General features: G+C 60.7%; 1 protein-coding gene across 1 annotated transcript; it reads left to right on the top strand.

Moving 5' to 3' along the window:
* Nucleotides 1–532: 532 nt before the first annotated feature.
* Nucleotides 533–18,860, top strand: LOC138101707 (multifunctional procollagen lysine hydroxylase and glycosyltransferase LH3-like). The gene is made up of 8 exons (XM_068999485.1): nt 533–576; nt 1,033–1,174; nt 5,636–5,752; nt 9,150–9,215; nt 12,485–12,586; nt 14,168–14,284; nt 16,502–16,639; nt 17,708–18,860. The coding sequence occupies exons 1-8, from the start codon at nt 533–535 to the stop codon at nt 18,026–18,028; spliced, it is 1,047 nt and encodes a 348-aa protein (XP_068855586.1). The 3' UTR covers nt 18,029–18,860.
* Nucleotides 18,861–19,121: the final 261 nt, after the last annotated feature.

The raw sequence follows: 19,121 nt of genomic DNA, 5'->3' as shown, positions 1-19,121 counted from the left end.
GGGACACCCTGGGGACATTGGGGACACCTGGGACATTTGGGGACCCCCTGGGGACATCCTGGGGACACCCTGGGGACAGCGGGGACACCCTGGGGACACCCTGGGGACACCCTGGGACACCCCTGGGGACACCCTGGGGACACCCTGGGGACACCTGGGGACACCCCAGGGACAGTGGGGACACCCTGGGGGCACCCTGGGGGCACCCTGGGGACATTGGCATGGGGACACGCCCTGGGACACGCCCCTGGGAGCCCCGCCCCTAAACCCACACAGCCCTGGGAGCCACGCCCACTGAAGCCACGCCCATAGAGCCACGCCCACCATGACCACGCCCACAGAGCCACGCCCACTAAGGCCACGCCCACTATGGTCCCACTCATTGAGCCACGCCCACTGTAGCCACGCCCACAATGACCACACCCACAATGACCACGCCCATGATGACCACGCCCACCAGGGCCACACCCACTATGGCCACGCCCACCATGACCACGCCCACAGAGCCACACCCACTAAGGCCACACCCACTATGGCCACGCCCACCATGACCATGCCCATAGAGCCACACCCACGGTAGCCACCCCCTGTGGCCACGCCCACTGTGGCCACACCCGTTCCGGCCACGCCCCTTTGGCCACGCCCCTCTGTGTCTCAGCTCTGGCCCCGCCCATCAGTGGGCGTGGCCAGAGGGGGTTGGTGGGCGGGGTTTGGGGTGGGCGTGGCCTCCAAATTTGGGGGTGGGGGGCTGGATCAGAGTGGGCATGGTGCCGGGGTGACGTCAGTTTGTGGGCGTGGCCTGGGATGGGTGTGGCTTGCAGTGGGCGTGGCCCCAATGTGACGTCGGTTTGTGGGCGTGGCCTGAGGTGGGCGGGCTTTCAGTGGGCGTGGCCCTGGGCTGATGTGAGTTGGTGGGCGTGGCCTGGGGTGGGCGTGGCTTGCAGTGGGCGTGTCCCGGTGTGACGTGGGGTTGTGGGCGGGGCTTGCAGTGGGCGTGTCCCCGTTGTGACGTCATTTTGTGGGCGTGGCCAGGGGCGTGTGGAACGTGCCGTACGTCAGCCACGCCTACCTGGTGGGCGGGGCCGCGCTGCGGGGGCCGCTGGGGGAGGGGCCGGTGTTCGACCACGCCCACCTGGACCCCGACATGGCCTTCTGCGCCCGCGCCCGCGACAAGGTGAGCGCCCCAAATCGGCCCCGATTCACCCCAAAATTCATCCCAAAATCCATCCCTGGGAACCCCCAAAGTCACCCCAAAATTCACCCCAAAATTCACCCCAAAGTTACGCCAAAATCCCTCCCTAGGAGCCCCCAGAGTCAGCCCCAAATTGGCCCCAATTCACCCCAAAATTCACCCCAAAATTCATCCCAAAATTCATTCCTGGGAACCCCCAAATTCACCCCAAAATTCACCCCAAAGTCATCCCCAATTCACCCCAAAGTCACCCCAAAATTCATCCCTGGGAGCCCTCAGATTCAGCCCCAAATCGGCCCCAATTCACCCCAAAATTCACCCCAAAATTCACCCCAAAATTCACCCCAAAGTCACGCCAAAATCCCTCCCTGGGAGCCCCCACAGTCAGCCCCAAATTGGCCCCAATTCACCCCAAAATTCACCCCAAAATCCATCCCTGGGAGCGCAAATTCACCCCAAATTCATCCTTGGGACCCCAAATTCACCCCAAAATCCATCCCTGGGAGCCCCCAGAGTCAGCCCCAAATTGGCCCCAATTCACCCCAAAATTCACCCCAAAATTCACCCCAAAGTCACCCCAAAATCCGTCCCTGGGAACCCCCAGAGTCAGCCCCAAATCGGCCCCAATTCACCCCAAAATCCATCCCTGGGACCCCAAAATTCACCCCAAATTCACCCTTGGGACCCCAAATTCACCCCAAAATCCATCCCTGGGAGCCCCCAGAGTCACCCCCAAATCACCCCAAAATTCACCCCAAAATTCATCCCTGGGAACCCCAAATCACCCAGGAAACCCCAAATCACCCCAATTCACCCCAAAATTTGTCCCTGGGACCCCAAAGTCACCCCAAAATCATCCCAAGCTCACCCCAAATCGGCCCAAATTCACCCCAAAATTCATCCCTGGGAACCCCCAGAGTCACCCCCGAATCGCCCCGAATTCACCCCAAAATTCATCCCTGGGAACCCCCAGGGTCACCCCCAAATCACCCCAAATTCACCCCAAAATTCACCCCAAAATCCATCCCTGGGAGCTCCCAGAGTCAGCCCCGAATTGCCCCGAATTCACCCCAAAATTCATCCCTGGGACCCCAAATTCACCCCAAAATTCACCCCTGGGACACCCCAAATCGCCCAAGAAACCCCAAATCACCCCAAATTCACCCCAAATTTCACCCCAAATTCACCCTTGGGACCCCGAATTCACCCCAAAATCCCTCCCTGGGAGCCCCCAGAGTCAGCCCCAAATCACCCCAAATTCACCCCAAAATTCACCCCTGGGAACCCCCAAAGTCACCCCCAAATCACCCCAAAATTCACCCCAAAAGTTCACCCCTGGGACCCCAAATCACCCAGGAAACCCCAAATTCACCCCAAATCACCCCAAAATTTGTCCCTGGGACCCCAAAGTCACCCCAAAATCATCCCAAGCTCACCCCAAATCGGCCCAAATTCACCCCAAAATCCATCCCTGGGAACCCCCAGAGTCACCCCCAAATTGCCCCGAATTCACCCCAAAATTCACCCCAAAGTCACCCCTGGGACACCCCAAATCACCCAGGAAACCCCAAATCACCCCAAATTTCACCCCAAATTCACCCTTGGGACCCCAAATTCATCCCGGGGACCCCAAATCACCCAGGAAACCCCAAATCACCCCAATTCACCCCAAAATTTGTCCCTGGGACCCCAAAGTCACCCCAAAATCATCCCAAGCTCACCCCAAATCGGCCCAAATTCACCCCAAAATCCATCCCTGGGAACCCCCAGAGTCACCCCCAAATTGCCCCGAATTCACCCCAAAATTCACCCCAAAGTCACCCCTGGGACACCCCAAATCACCCAGGAAACCCCAAATCACCCCAAATTTCACCCCAAATTCACCCTTGGGACCCCAAATTCATCCCGGGGACCCCAAATCACCCAGGAAACCCCAAATCACCCCAATTCACCCCAAAATTTGTCCCTGGGACCCCAAAGTCACCCCAAAATCCATCCCAAGCTCACCCCAAATCGGCCCCAATTCACCCCAAAATCCATCCCTGGGAACCCCCAAAGTCACCCCCAAATCGGCCCAAATTCATCCCAAAATCCATCCCTGGGAACCCCCAGAGTCACCCCCGAATTGCCCCAAATTCACCCCAAAATTCATCCCTGGGAACCCCCAGAGTCACCCCCGAATTGCCCCGAATTCACCCCAAAATCCATCCCTGGGAACCCCCAGGGTCACCCCCAAATCACCCCAAATTCACCCCAAAATTCACCCCAAAATCCATCCCTGGGAACCTCCAAAGTCACCCCCAAATCACCCCAAAATTCACCCAAAATCGCCCCTGGGACCCCAAATCACCCAGGAAACCCCAAATTCACCCCAATTCACCCCAAAATTTCACCCCAAATTCACCCTTGGGACCCCAAATTCATCCCGGGGACCCCAAATCCCAACATTTTGAGGAAGTTTTGGGGGAATTTCGGGGGCAGTTTTGGGGTTTTTTGGGGGGGATTTGGGGGGTTTTGGGGAGGTTTTGGGGTTTTTTGGGGGGGATTTGGGGTTTTTTTGAGAGGATTTTTGGGGAATTTGGGGAGGTTTTTGGGGCAATTTTGGGGGGTTTTGGGGAGGCTTTTAGGAGTCGGCTTAGGGGGATTTGGGGTTTTTTGGGGGGGATTTGGGGTTTTTGGGGTGGATTTGGGGGTTTTTTGGGGGGGTTTTGGGGTGGATTTGGGGGATTTTGGGGAGATTTTGGACGGGATTTGGGGGTTTTTTTGGGGTTTTTTTGGAGGGGATTTGGGGAAGGTTTTGGGGGATTTCTGTGGGATTTTGGGGGTTTTTTGGGATTTTTTGGGGGGGGCTTGGGGTTGGTTGAGGGAGAGATTTTTGGGGTTTTTGGGGGTATTTTGGGGCGGTTTCAGAGCGGTTTTTTGGGGGATTTGGGGTTTTTTTTTTTGAGGTGAATTTTGGGGACTTTGGGGTTGGTTTAGGGAGGGATTTTTGGGGTTTTTGGGTGGATTTTGGGGGATTTTGGGGAGGTTTCAGAGGGGATTTTAGGGGGGATTTTTGGGGGATTTGGGGGGTTTTTTTGGGGGTGAATTTTGGGGGATTTTGGGGGGGTTTCAGAGGGGTTTTTCGGGGGGATTTTTGGGGTTTTTTGGGGGGATTTGGGGGTGGATTTAGGGGATTTTGGGGGGTTTCAGAGGGGTTTTTCGGGGGGATTTTTGGGGTTTTTTGGGGGGATTTGGGGGTGGATTTAGGGGATTTTGGGGGGTTTCAGAGGGGTTTTTCGGGGGGATTTTTGGGGTTTTTTGGGGGGATTTGGGGGTGGATTTAGGGGATTTTGGGTTGGTTTCAGAGGGGTTTTTCGGGGGATTTTTGGGGGTTTTTCGGGTGGATTTTGGGGCATTTTGGGTTGGTTTCAGAGGGGTTTTTCGGGGGGATTTTTGGGTTTTTTTTGGGGGGGATTTGGGGGGATTTGGGGGGATTTTGGGTTGGTTTCAGAGGGGTTTTCGGGGGGATTTGGGGGGGTTCAGAGCGGTTTTTTCTGGGGGATTTTTGGGGTTTTTCGGGTGGAATTTTGGGGGATTTGGGGTTTTTTTGGGGGGTGAATTTTGGGAGGTTTGGGGTTGGTTGAGGGAGGGATTTTTGGGGTTTTCGGGTGGATTTTGGGGGGGTTCAGAGCGGTTTTTGGGGTGGATTTTTGGGGTTTTTCGGGTGGATTTTGGGGGATTGGGTTGGTTTCAGAGGGGTTTTCAGGGGGATTTTTGGGGTTTTTCGGGTGGATTTTGGGGGAATTTTGGGGGATTTTGGGTTGGTTTCAGAGGGGTTTTCAGGGGGATTTTTGGGGTTTTTCGGGTGGATTTTGGAGGAATTTGGTGGGATTTTGGGGGAGGTTTCAGAGGGGTTTTTCGGGGGGATTTTTGGGGTTTTTTGGGGGGATTTGGGGGATTTTTGGGTTGGTTTCAGAGGGTTTTTTTCGGGTGGATTTTTGGGGTTTTTTGGGGGAATTTTGGGGAATATTGGGGGGGCTTCAGAGGGATTTTTCGGGGGGATTTTTGGGGTTTTTCGGGTGGATTTTGGGGGGATTTTGGGGGATTTTGGGTTGGTTTCAGAGGGATTTTTTTACGGGGGATTTTTGGGGTTTTTCGGGTGGATTTTGGGGGATTTTGGGTTGGTTTCAGAGGGGATTTTGGGGGGGTTTCAGAGGGGTTTTAGGGGATTTTTGGGGTTTTTTGGGTGGATTTTGGGGGTTTTTAGGGGGGTTTCAGAGGGATTTTTTTGGTGGGATTTTTGGGGTTTTTCGGGTGGATTTTGGGGGGATTTGGGGGGATTTTTTTGGGGTGAATTTTGGGGGGTTGGGGGTTTTTTTTCAGGGGCATTTTTGGGGTTTTTCGGGGGGATTTTGGGGTGGATTTGGGGCATTTTGGGGTCTGAGCCCTGCCCTCCCCCAGGGGCTGTTCCTGCACGTGACCAACCGGCGCCACTTTGGCCACCTGGTGCTGACCCGGGGCTACAACGGCAGCGGCCAGCGGCACCCCGAGCTCTGGGAGCGGCCCAGGAACCCCTGGGTCAGACCAGTATAAACCAGTACAGACCAGTACAGACCAGTATAGACCAGTATAGAACAGTACAGACCGGTACAGACCAGTACAGACCGGTACAGACCGGTACAGACCAGTACAAACCAGTACAGACCAGTATAGACCAGTATAGAACAGTACAGACCGGTACAGACCAGTACAAACCAGTACAGACCAGTACAGGGCACTGACACCCCCCCAGTGCCTCCCCTGCCCCACCCCGAGCTCTGGGAGCAGCCCAGGAACCCCTGGGTCAGACCAGTATAAACCAGTACAGACCAGTATAGACCAGTACAGACCAGTATAGACCAGTATAAACCAATATAGACCGGTACAGACCTGTACAGAGCAGTACAGACCAGTATAAACCAGTAGAAACCAGTACAGACCAGTATAAACTAGTACAGAGCAGTATAGACCAGTATAAACCAGTAGAAACCAGTACAGACCAGTATAAACCAGTATAGACCAGTACAGACCAGTATAGACCGGTACAGACCGGTACAGACCAGTACAGGGCACTGATACCCCCCCAGTGCCCCCCGCTGCCCCACCCCGAGCTCTGGGAGCGGCCCAGGAAGCCCTGGGTCAGACCAGTATAAACCAGTACAGACCAGTATAGACCAGTATAGACCGGTACAGACCGGTACAGACCAGTACAAACCAGTACAGACCAGTACAGGGCACTGACACCCCCCCAGTGCCCCCCCTGCCCCACCCCGAGCTCTGGGAGCGGCCCAGGAAGCCCTGGGTCAGACCAGTATAAACCAGTATAGACCAGTATAAACCAGTATAAACCAATATAGACCGGTACAGACCGGTACAGACCAGTACAGACCAGTATAAACTAGTACAGAGCAGTATAGACCAGTATAAACCAGTAGAAACCAGTACAGACCAGTATAAACCAGTGTAAACCAGTATAAACCAGTACAGACCAGTACAGACCAGTATAGACCGGTACAGACCGGTACAGACCAGTACAAACCAGTACAGACCAGTACAGGGCACTGACACCCCCCCAGTGCCTCCCCTGCCCCACCCCGAGCTCTGGGAGCAGCCCAGGAACCCCTGGGTCAGACCAGTATAAACCAGTATAAACCAGTACAGACCAGTATAAACCAATATAGACCAGTACAGACCAGTGTAGACTGGTACAGACCAGTATAAACCAGTACAGACCTCTATAGACCAGTATAAACCAGTATAGATCGGTACAGAGTGGTACAGAGCAGTATAGACCAGTATAAACCAGTAGAAACCAGTACAGACCAGTGTAAACCAGTGTAGACCAGTATAAACCAGTATAAACCAGTATAAACCAATATAGAGCGGTACAGAGCAGTACAGACCAGTATAAACCAGTACAGACCGGTATAGACCAGTATAGACCAGTACAGACTGGTACAGACCAGTACAGACCAGTACAGACCAGTACACACCACTAACAACCCACTTGGGCACCCCCATGAGCTCCCAGTGCCTCCCAGTATCCCCCAGTGCCCACTCCCAGTGTTCCCAGTAACCCCCAGTGTCCATTCCCAGTCCCTCCCAGTGCTCCCAGTAACCCCAGTAACTCTTCCTGATTTCTCCCAGTACCCCCAGCGCCCCCTCCCAGTGCTCCCAGTAACCCCCAGTGCTCCCAGTGTCCCCTCCCAGTCCCTCCCAGTGCTCCCAGTGCTCCCAGTGCCCCCTCCCAGTAACCCCAGTAACCCTTCCTGGTTTCTCCCAGTGCCCCCAGTGCCCCCTCCCAGTCCCTCCCAGTAACCCCCAGTCCCTCCCAGTACCCCCGGGACCCCCTCCCAGTCCCTCCCAGTAACCCCCAGTCCTCCCAGTACCCCCGGGAACCCCTCCCAGTCCCTCCCAGTAACCCCCAGTCCTCCCAGTACCCCCGGGAACCCCTCCCAGTCCCTCCCAGTAACGCCCAGTCCCTCCCAGTACCCCCGGGACCCCCTCCCAGTCCCTCCCAGTAACCCCCAGTCCCTCCCAGTACCCCCGGGAACCCCTCCCAGTCCCTCCCAGTAACACCCAGTCCCTCCCAGTACCCCCGGGAACCCCTCCCAGTCCCTCCCAGTAACCCCCAGTCCCTCCCAGTACCCCCGGGAACCCCTCCCAGTCCCTCCCAGTAACACCCAGTCCCTCCCAGTACCCCCGGGAACCCCTCCCAGTCCCTCCCAGTAACCCCCAGTGCTCCCAGTGCCCCCTCCCAGTCCCTCCCAGTAACCCCCGGGAACCCCTCCCAGTCCCTCCCAGTGCCTCCCAGTACCCCCGGACCCCCTCCCAGTGCCTCCCAGTCCCTCCCAGTACCCCCGGGAACCCCTCCCAGTCCCTCCCAGTAACCCCCAGTCCCTCCCAGTACCCCCGGGAACCCCTCCCAGTCCCTCCCAGTAACCCCCAGTCCCTCCCAGTACCCCCGGGAACCCCTCCCAGTCCCTCCCAGTAACCCCCAGTCCCTCCCAGTACCCCCAGGAACCCCTCCCAGTCCCTCCCAGTAACCCCCAGTCCCTCCCAGTACCCCCAGGAACCCCTCCCAGTCCCTCCCAGTAACCCCCAGTCCCTCCCAGTACCCCCGGGAACCCCTCCCAGTCCCTCCCAGTAACCCCCAGTCCCTCCCAGTACCCCCGGGAACCCCTCCCAGTCCCTCCCAGTAACCCCCAGTCCCTCCCAGTACCCCCAGGAACCCCTCCCAGTGCCTCCCAGTAACGCCCAGTCCCTCCCAGTACCCCCGGGACCCCCTCCCAGTCCCTCCCAGTAACCCCCAGTCCCTCCCAGTACCCCCGGACCCCCTCCCAGTCCCTCCCAGTGCCTCCCAGTACCCCCGGACCCCCTCCCAGTGCCTCCCAGTCCCTCCCAGTACCCCCGGGAACCCCTCCCAGTCCCTCCCAGTAACCCCCAGTCCCTCCCAGTACCCCCGGGAACCCCTCCCAGTCCCTCCCAGTAACCCCCAGTGCTCCCAGTGCCCCCTCCCAGTCCCTCCCAGTACCCCCGGGAACCCCTCCCAGTCCCTCCCAGTACCCCCGGACCCCCTCCCAGTCCCTCCCAGTGCCTCCCAGTACCCCCGGACCCCCTCCCAGTGCCTCCCAGTCCCTCCCAGTACCCCCGGGAACCCCTCCCAGTCCCTCCCAGTAACCCCCAGTCCCTCCCAGTACCCCCGGGAACCCCTCCCAGTCCCTCCCAGTAACCCCCAGTGCTCCCAGTGCCCCCTCCCAGTCCCTCCCAGTACCCCCGGGAACCCCTCCCAGTCCCTCCCAGTAACCCCCAGTGCTCCCAGTGCCCCCTCCCAGTCCCTCCCAGTACCCCCGGACCCCCTCCCAGTCCCTCCCAGTGCCTCCCAGTACCCCCGGCCCCCCTCCCAGTGCCTCCCAGTAACGCCCAGTTCCCGCAGGAGTGGGACCAGCAGTACCTGCACCCCAACTACAGCCGCATCTTCCAGGAGCAGCTGTTCCAGCAGGTACCCAGGGACCCCAAAATCACCCCAAATCACCCCAAAATCACCCCAAATCACCCCAAAATCACCCCAAAACCACCCCAAAATCACCCCAAATCACCCCAAAACCAGCCCAGGAACCCCAAAATCACCCCAAAATCACCCCAGGAACCCCAAAATCACCCCAAATCACCCTAAAATCACCCCAAAATCACCCCAGGAACCCCAAAATCACCCCAAAATCACCCCAAAATCACCCCAAAACCACCCCAAAATCACCCCAAATCACCCCAAAACCAGCCCAGGAACCCCAAAACCACCCCAAAACCACCCAAAATCACCCCAAAATCACCCCAAAATCACCCCAAAATCACCCCAGGAACCCCAAAATCACCCCAAATCACCCTAAAATCACCCCAAAATCACCCCAGGAACCCCAAAATCACCCCAAAATCACCCCAAAATCACCCCAAAACCACCCCAAAATCACCCCAAATCACCCCAAAACCAGCCCAGGAACCCCAAAACCACCCCAAAACCACCCAAAATCACCCCAAAATCACCCCAAAATCACCCCAAAAACACCCAAAATCACCCAAAATCACCCCAAAACACCCAAAAAAACCCCCAAATCACCCCAAAATCACCCCCAAAACACCCCAAAACCACCCCAAAAACACCCAAAAATCACCCCAAAAACTCAAAAAAAACCAAAATCACCCCCAAAATCACCCCCAAATCACCCCAAAACCCCCCAAATCACCCAAAACACCCCAAATCACCCCGAATCACCCCAAACCCACCCGAACCCACCCCAAATCACCCAAAAACACCCAAAAAGCCCCAAAATCACCCCAAATCACCCCAAAACACCCCAAAATCACCTAAAACCCCCAAAAACACCCCAGGAACCCCAAAACCACCCCAAAATCACCCAAAATCACCCCAAAATCACCCAAAAACAGCCAAGAAACCCCAAAAACCAAAAAAAAACCCCCCAAACCCTCAAAACCACCCCTAAACCACCCAAAATCACCCCAAAACCACCCCAAAAACCCAAAAAAAAAACCCCAAAAAAACCCCAAAAAGCCCAAAAACACCCCCAAAACCCCAAAAAAAAACCAAAATCACCCCAAAATCACCCCAAAAACCAACCCAAAACCCCCAAAACCACCCCAGAAACCCCAAAATCCCCCCAAAACCACCCAAAATAGCCCCAAAAACACCCCAAAAACCACCCCAAAACCACCTAAAAACCCCAAAATCACCTCGGGGACCCCAAAAACTCCCCTGGGACCCCCAAATTTTGGGGCACTCCTGGGAATTTTGGGGTCCCTGGTTCCATTTTTGGGGTTCCCGGGTCGGTTTTTGGGGTTCCTGGGTCGGTTTTTGAGGCTGTTTCTGTGGATTTCGGGGTTTTGGGGGTCGGTTTTTGGGGTTCCCGGTTCCATATTTGGGGTTCCCGGCTCGGATTTTGGGGCTGTTTCTGTGGATTTTGGGGTTCCCGGGTCGGATTTTGGGGTTCCCGGGTCAGTTTTTGGGGTTCCTGGCTCGGATTTTGGGGCTGTTTCTGTGTATTTTGGGGTCCCTGGTACCATTTTTTGGGGTTCCCGGGTCGGTTTTTGGGGTTCCCGGTTCCATTTTTGGGGTTCCCGGGTCGATTTTTGGGGTCCCTGGTTCCATTTTTGGGGTTCCTGGGTCGGTTTTTGGGGTTCCTGGGTCGGTTTTTGGGGCTGTTTCTGTGGATTTTGGGGTTCCCGGGTCGGTTTTTGGGGTTCCCGGTTCCATTTTTGGGGTTCCCGGCTCGGATTTTGGGGCTGTTTCTGTGGATTTGGGGGTTCCCGGGGGTTTTTGGGGTCCCTGGGCCCCTTTTTGGGGTTCCCGGGTCGGCTTTTGGGGTTCCCGGGTCGGATTTTGGGGCTGTTTCTGTGGATTTTGGGGTTCCCGGTTCCATTTTTGGGGTTCCTGGGTCGGTTTTTTGGGTTCCCTGGGTCGGATTTTGGGGCTGTTTCTGTGGATTTTGGGGTTCCCGGGGGTTTTTGGGGTCCCTGCTTCCATTTTTGGGGTTCCCGGGTCGGTTTTTGGGGCCGTTTCTGTGGATTTCGGGGTTCCCGGGTCGGTTTTTGGGGTTCCCGGTTCCATATTTGGGGTTCCCGGGTCGATTTTTGGGGCTGTTTCTGTGGATTTTGGGGTCCCTGGTACCATTTTTGGGGTTCCCGGCTCGGATTTTGGGGCTGTTTCTGTGGATTTGGGGGCTCCCGGGGGTTTTCGGGGTCGCTGGTTCCATTTTTGAGGTCCCCCTGAGCTGTTTTTGGGGTTCCCGGGCCGGTTTTTGGGGTTCCCGGGTCGGTTTTTGGGGCTGTTTCTGTGGATTTTGGGGTTCCCGGGTCGGTTTTTGGGGTTCCCGGTTCCATTTTTGGGGTTCCCGGCTCGGATTTTGGGGCTGTTTCTGTGGATTTGGGGGTTCCCGGGGGTTTTTGGGGTCCCTGGGTCCCTTTTTGGGGTTCCCGGGTCGGATTTTGGGGTTCCTGGTTCCATTTTTGGGGTTCCCGGGTCGGATTTTGGGGTTCCTGGTTCCATTTTTGGGGTTCCCGGGTCGGTTTTTGGGGTTCCCGGTTTCATTTTTGGGGTTCCTGGGTCGGATTTTGGGGCTGTTTCTGTGGATTTTGGGGTCACTGGGTCCCTTTTTGGGGTTCCCGGGTCGGTTTTTGGGGTTCCCGGGTCGGATTTTGGGGTTCCTGGGTCGGATTTTGGGGCTGTTTCTGTGGATTTGGGGGTTCCCGGGGGTTTTTGGGGTTCCCGGGTCGGTTTTTGGGGTTCCCGGGTCGGCTTTTGGGGCTGTTTCTGTGGATTTTGGGATTCCCGGTTCCATTTTTGGGTTCCCGGGTCGGTTTTTGGGGTTCCCGGGAGGGTTTTTGGGGCTGTTTCTGTGGATTTGGGGGCTCCCGGGGGTTTTTGGGGTCGCTGGTTCCATTTTTTGGGGTTCCCGTGTCGGTTTTTGGGGTTCCCGGTTCCATTTTTGGAGTTCCCGGGTCGGTTTTTGGGGCTGTTTCTGTCGATTTTTGGGGTTCCCGGCTCGGATTTTGGGGCTGTTTCTGTGGATTTCGGGGTTTTGGGGGTCGGTTTTTGGGGTTCCCGGGTCAGTTTTTGGGGCTGTTTCTGTCGATTTTTGGGGTTCCCGGCTCGGATTTTGGGGCTGTTTCTGTGGATTTGGGGGTTCCCGGGGGTTTTCGGGGTCGCTGGTTCCATTTTTGGGGTCCCCCTGAGCGGTTTTCGGGGCCGTTTTCCCGCAGCCGTGCCCGGACGTGTTCCAGTTCCCGCTCTTCTCGGAGCAGTTCGCGCGGGAGCTGCGGGAGGAGGCGGAGCTGCGAGGGGGGTGGGCGGAGCATCACGAGGTGGGCGGGGCCCCCAAATTTGGGGGGGAGGAGGAGGGGGGGCGGGACCCCCCCAAAAAATGGGGGGGGTGGGGGGGGGGGTTGGGATGGGACCCTGAATTTGGGATTTGGGACCCTGAATTTGGGATTTGGGACCTCAAAATTTGGGGTCAGAGACTTCAAAATTGGGGGTTGGGACCCCGAAATTGGGGGGGTGGGGCATGAAAAGGGGGGGGGGGGAGACCAAAATTGGGGGTGGGACACCAGAAATGGGATTTGGGACCCCAAAAATGGGGTTTGGGACCCCAAAATTGGGGTCGGGGCTGTCTCTCTCCTGGCCTGGGGGGTGGGGTCAGTGCCAGGTGTGCCCAGGTGTGCCCAGGTGTGTCCAGGTGTGTCCCAGGGGTGCCCAGGTGTGCCCAGATGTGTCCCAGGGGTGCCCAGGTGTGCCCAGGGGTGTCCCAGGGGTGCCCAGGTGTGTCCCAGGTGTGTCCCAGGTGTGTCCCAGGTGTGCCCCAGGTGTGTCCCAGGGGTGCCCCAGGTGTGTCCAGGAGTGCCCAGGTGTGTCCCAGGTGTGCCCAGGTGTGCCCAGGTGTGTCCCAGGGGTGCCCCAGGTGTGTCCCAGGGGTGCCCCAGGTGTGTCCAGGAGTGCCCAGGTGTGCCCAGGTGTGCCCAGGTGTGCCCCAGGTGTCTCCAGGGGTGTCCCAGGGGTGCCCAGGTGTGCCCAGGTGTGTCCCAGGGGTGCCCCAGGTGTGTCCAGGGGTGCCCAGGTGTGCCCAGGTGTGCCCAGGTGTGCCCCAGGTGTCTCCAGGGGTGTCCCAGGGGTGCCCAGGTGTGCCCAGGGGTGTCCCAGGGGTGCCCAGGTGTGCCCAGGCGTGCCCCAGGGGTGCCCCAGGGGTGCCCCAGGTGTGCCCCAGGTGTCTCCAGGGGTGCCCCAGGTGTGCCCCAGGTGTGCCCAGGGGTGCCCCAGGTGTCCCAGGTGTCTCCAGGGGTGCCCCAGGGGTGCCCCAGGTGTGCCCCAGGTGTGTCCCAGGTGTGCCCCAGGTGTCTCCAGGGGTGCCCCAGGTGTGCCCAGGTGTATCCCAGGGGTGTGCAGGGGTGCCCCAGGTGTCCCTAGGGGTGCCCCAGGGGTACCCCAGGTGTGTCCCAGGGGTGCCCAGGTGTGCCCCAGGGGTGTCCCAAGGGTGTCCCAGGGGTGCCCAGGTGGATCCCAGCTGTGTCCCTCCCCTGTCCCCTCCCCCCCCAGGTGTGTCCCTCTCTCACCTGTCCCCTCCCCCCCAGCTGTGTCCCTCACCTGTCCCCTCCCCCCCAGCTGTGTCTCTCACCTGTCCCCTCCCCCCCCAGGTGTGTCCCTCCCCTCTCCCCTCCCCCCCCAGGTGTGTCCCTCCCCTCTCCCCTCCCCCCCAGGTGTGTCCCTCTCTCACCTCTCCCCTCCCCCCCCAGGTGTGTCCCTCCCCTCTCCCCTCCCCCCCCAGGTGTGTCTCTCACCTGTCCCCTCCCCCCCCAGGTATATCCCTCACCTCTCCCCTCCCCCCCCAGGTGTGTCCCTCACCTCTCCCCTCCCCCCCAGGTGTGTCCCTCACCTGTCCCCTCCCCCCCCAGGTGTTCTCCCGGGCGCTGCCGCTCTCCTCGCTGCAGCTCGAGCTCGTCCTGCAGGGGGCGCTGCGGGAGCTGCTCCCACCAATCGCGCGCCGCCTCTTCCCGGGATACGCCCCCAAGGTGGGCGGGGCCTGGGGAAAGGGGCGGGGCCTGGGGGAATGGGCGTGGTCTGGGGCGGGGCCTCAAAGGGGCGGGGGCCTGAAATGGGCGTGGCCTCGGGAAAGGGGCGGGGCTCAGAAGGGGCGGGGCCTCGAGTGCGTGGGGCCTAAAGGGGCGGGGCCTTGGGAAATGGGGCGGGGGCGTGGCCTAAAAAGGGGGAGTGGTCTCGGGAAATGGGCGGGGCTCTGGAGGGATGTGGCATTGAAGGGGGCGTGGCCTTGGAAATGGGCGGGGCCTCGAAGGGGGCGGGGCCCTGGGAAATGGGCGTGGCCTGAAAGAGGGCGGGGCCTTGAGCAAATGGGCGGGGCTCAGAAGGGGCGGGGCCTCGAGTGGGGTGGGGCCTAAAAGGGGCGTGGCCTTGGGAAATGGGGCCGGGGCATGGCCTAAAAAGGGGGAGTGGCCCCGGGAAACGGGCGGGGCTTGGAAGGGGTGTGGCCTCGGGAAATGGGCGGGGTCCCAAAGTGGGCGGGGCCTTGGGAAATGGGCGTGGCTCGGAAGGGGCGGTGCCTAGATTGGGGAGGGGGCGTGGCCTCAAAAGGGGGAGTGGTCTCGGGAAAGGGGCGGGGCACAGGAGGGGTGTGGCATTGAAGGGGGCGTGGCCTTGGAAATGGGCTGGGCCTCGGGAAATGGGCGGGGCCTGAAAGAGGGCGGGGCCCAGAAGGGGCGGGGCCTCGAATGGGGTGGGGCCTAAAAGGGGGCGGGGCCTTGGGGAAATGGGCGGGGCCTCAAAGGGGCGGGGCCCCGAATGGGGTGGGGCCTAAAAGGGGGTGGCTTGGGAAATGGGGCGGGGGCGTGGCCTAAAAAGGGGAGTGGCCTTGGGAAATGGGCGGGGCTTGGAAGCGGTGTGGCCTCGGGAAATGGGCGGGGTCCCAAAGTGGGCGGGGCCTTGGAAAGGGGGCGGGGTCTCAAAGTGGGCGGGGCCTTGGGAAATGGGCGGGGCTTGGAAGGGGCGGTGCCTAGAATGGGGAGGGGGCGTGGCCTCAAAAGGGGGAAGTGGTCTCGGGAAATGGGCGGGGCTCTGGAGGGGTGTGGCATCGAAGGGGGCGTGGCCTTGGAAATGGGCGGGGCCTCGAAGGGGGCGGGGCCTTGGGGAAATGGGCGGGGCCTCGAAGGGGGCGGGGCCTCGGGAAATGGGCGGGGCCTGAAAGAGGGCGGGGCCTGAAAGCGGGCGGGGCCCAGAGGGGCGGGGCCTCGAATGGGGTGGGGCCTAAAAGGGGCGGGGCCTTGGGGAAATGGGCGGGGCCTCAAAGGGGCGGGGCCTCGAATGGGGTGGGGCCTAAAAGGGGCGGGGGCTTGGGAAATGGGGCGGGGGCGTGGCCTAAAAAGGGGAGTGGCCTTGGGAAATGGGCGGGGCTTGGAAGGGGCGGGGTATCAAAGGGGGAGTGGCCTTGGGAAGTGGGCGGGGTTTTGGAAGGGGTGGAGCCTCGGAAATGGGCGGGGCCTAAAATGGGCGGGGCCTCAAAGTGGCGGGGATTTGGGAAATGGGCAGCGTTCTGAAGGGGCGTGGCCTCAAAGGGGCGTGGCCTTGAGGAATGGGCAGGGGCACAAAGGGGGCGGGGCCTTGGAAAATGGGCGTGGCTGGGAGGGGCGGAGCCTCGAGGGGGGAGCGGCCTTTGGAAGTGGGCGGGGCCTAAGGGGGCGTGGTTTGAACGGTGGGCGGGGCCTAAGGGGGCGTGGCTTGATTGGTGGGCGGGGCCTAAGGTGGTGTGGTTTTGTTGGTGGGCGGGGCCTAATGGGGCGTGGCTTGATCGATGGGCGGGGCCTAAGGGGGCGTGGCTTTATCGGTGGGCAGGGATCTAATGGGGGCGTGGTTTGGTCGGTGGGCGGGGCCTAAGGTGGTGTGGTTTGGTTGGTGGGCGGGGCCTAAGTGGGCGTGGCTTGATCGATGGGCGGGGCCTAAGGGGGCGTGGCTTGATCGGTGGGCGGGGACCTGATGGGGGGGTGGCTTGATCGATGGGCGGGGCCTAATGGGGCGTGGCTTGGTTGATGGGCGGGGCCTAATGGGGCGTGGTTTGATCGGTGGGCGGGGCCTAAGGGGGCGTGGCTCTGTGGGGGAGGTGTGAAATGGGGCGGGGCCTTAAAAGGACGGGATGGGGGCGTGGCTTCGTGGTGGGCGGGGCTTCGTGGTGGGCGTGGCCTCCCCGCCGGCCACGCCCACTCGCCCCTCCCCCGCCCCAGGGCCGGACCGTGCTGAGCTCCGTGGTTCGTTACGACCCCGCCCCTTCTGGCCACGCCCCTTCCGGCCACGCCCCCTCGGCCACGCCCCCTCGGCCCTCGGCCACCATCAGCCTGAGCGTCACCCTGAGCCCCCCCCAGGTACCGGACTGGGGGCACTGGGAGGGGACTGGGAGGGACTGGGAGGGGCTGGGGGGGACTGGGGGGGACTGGAGGGGACTGGGAGGGACTGGGAGGGACTGGGAGGGGACTGGGAGGGACTGGGAGGGGACTGGGAGGGACTGGGAGGGGCTGGGAGGGCAATGGGAGGGGCTGGGGGCTACTGGGAGGGAACTGGGATGAACTGGTGCTTACTGGTTTTGGGCAGTCCCTGCTTGGCGGGGACTGGGATGAACTGGTGGGCACTGGGAGAGGCACTGGGGATCACTGGGAGGACAACTGGGGGGTACTGGGATGAAGTGGGAGGCACCGGGATGAACTGGGGAGCACTGGGAGGAGCACTGGCGATCACTGGGACGAACTGGGCGGCACCGGGCTGAACTGGGGAGGCACTGGGATGAACTGGTGGGCAGTGGGAGGAACTGGGAGGCACTGGGATGAACTGGGGAGGCACTGGGATGAACTGGGTGGCACTGGGATGAACTGGGCGGCACTGGGAGGAACTGGGGAGCACTGGGATGAACTGGGGATGAACTGGGCAGCACTGGGAGGGGCACTGGCGATCACTGGGATGAACTGGGACGAACTGGGTGGTACTGGGATGAACTGGGGGGCACTGGGATGAACTGGGAGGCACTGGGAGGAATGGGGGAGCACTGGGATGAACTGGGGAGGCACTGGGATGAACTGGGGAGGCACTGGGATGAACTGGGCAGCACTGGGATGAACTGGGCGGCACTGGGATGAACTGGGGAGGCACTGGGATGAACTGGGCAGCACTGGGATGAACTGGGTGGCACTGGGATGAACTGGGGATCATTGGGAAGAACTGGGGAGCACTGGGAAGGGCACTGGCGATAACTGGGATGAACTGGGTGGTACTGGGATGAACTGGGGGGGCACCGGGATGAACTGGAGAGCACTGGGAAGGGCACCGGCGATCACCGGGATGAACCGGGGATCACTGGGACGAACTGGGGCGGCACCGGGCTGAACTGGGCAGGCTGGCCGGCGGCTCCCAGTTCCAACTGGTCCGTACTGGTGCGGCAGGGCGGGGGCTGGCGCTTCCCCCGTTACGGCTGCGGGGCCCCCGCGCCCCCCCCCGGGCTGGGCCCAGCTGCGGCCGGGGCGGCTGACGCACGTCCCGGAGAGCGTCCCCCCCGCGGGGACCCCCCGCTACGGCCTGGAGCTGCTGCTGGACCCCTGAGAGCCAAACTGGGAGCACTGGGAGCACTGGGAGCAGCACAGACCCCCCCGCTACGGCCTGGAGCTGCTCATGGACCCCTGAGAGAGCCAAACTGGGAGCACTGGGAGCACTGGGAGCAGCACAGACCCCCCCGCTACGGCCTGGAGCTGCTCCTGGACCCCTGAGAGCCAAACTGGGAGCACTGGGAGCACTGGGAGCAGCACAGACCCCCCCGCTACGGCCTGGAGCTGCTCCTGGACCCCTGAGAGCCAAACTGGGAGCACTGGGAGCACTGGGAGCAGCACAGACCCCCCCGCTACGGCCTGGAGCTGCTCATGGACCCCTGAGAGCCAAACTGGGAGCACTGGGAGCACTGGGAGCAGCACAGACCCCCCCGCTACGGCCTGGAGCTGCTGCTGGAGCCCTGAGAGAGCCAAACTGGGAGCACTGGGAGCACTGGGAGCAGCACAGACCCCCCCGCTACGGCCTGGAGCTGCTGCTGGAGCCCTGAGAGAGCCAAACTGGGAGCACTGGGAGCACTGGGAGCAGCACAGACCCCCCCGCTACGGCCTGGAGCTGCTGCTGGAGCTCTGAGAGAGCCAAACTGGGAGCACTGGGAGCACTGGGAGCAGCACAGACCCCCCCCGCTACGGCCTGGAGCTGCTGCTGGAGCCCTGAGAGAGCCAAACTGGGAGCACTGGGAGCACTGGGAGCAGCACAGACCCCCCCGCTACGGCCTGGAGCTGCTCATGGACCCCTGAGAGCCAAACTGGGAGCACTGGGAGCACTGGGAGCAGCACAGACCCCCCCGCTACGGCCTGGAGCTGCTGCTGGAGCCCTGAGAGAGCCAAACTGGGAGCACTGGGAGCACTGGGAGCAGCACAGACCCCCCCGCTACGGCCTGGAGCTGCTGCTGGACCCCTGAGAGCCAAACTGGGAGCACTGGGAGCACTGGGAGCAGCACAGACCCCCCCGCTACGGCCTGGAGCTGCTGCTGGAGCTCTGAGAGAGCCAAACTGGGAGCACTGGGAGGCACTGGGAGCAGCACAGACCCCCCCGCTACGGCCTGGAGCTGCTGCTGGAGCTCTGAGAGAGCCAAACTGGGAGCACTGGGAGGCACTGGGAGCAGCACAGACCCCCCCGCTACGGCCTGGAGCTGCTGCTGGAGCCCTGAGAGCCAAACTGGGAGCACTGGGAGCAGCACAGACCCCCCCGCTACGGCCTGGAGCTGCTCCTGGACCCCTGAGAGAGCCAAACTGGGAGCACTGGGAGCACTGG

The sequence above is a fragment of the Aphelocoma coerulescens genome, unplaced genomic scaffold, assembly GCF_041296385.1.
Source record: "Aphelocoma coerulescens isolate FSJ_1873_10779 unplaced genomic scaffold, UR_Acoe_1.0 HiC_scaffold_433, whole genome shotgun sequence".
Taxonomy (NCBI): Eukaryota; Metazoa; Chordata; class Aves; order Passeriformes; family Corvidae; genus Aphelocoma; species Aphelocoma coerulescens.
This window is presented reverse-complemented; position numbering and strand designations above follow the sequence as displayed.

Bases quoted from the DNA above. Each gene is read 5' to 3' on its own strand.
- LOC138101707 (XM_068999485.1), top strand. From the start codon at position 533: ATGGCCACGCCCACCATGACCATGCCCATAGAGCCACACCCACG. The intron at 12,587-14,167 runs GTGGGCGGGGCC...CTCCCCCCCCAG, and splicing joins GGTGGGCGGAGCATCACGAG to GTGTTCTCCCGGGCGCTGCC. The intron at 16,640-17,707 runs GTACCGGACTGG...CTGGTGCGGCAG, and splicing joins TCACCCTGAGCCCCCCCCAG to GGCGGGGGCTGGCGCTTCCC.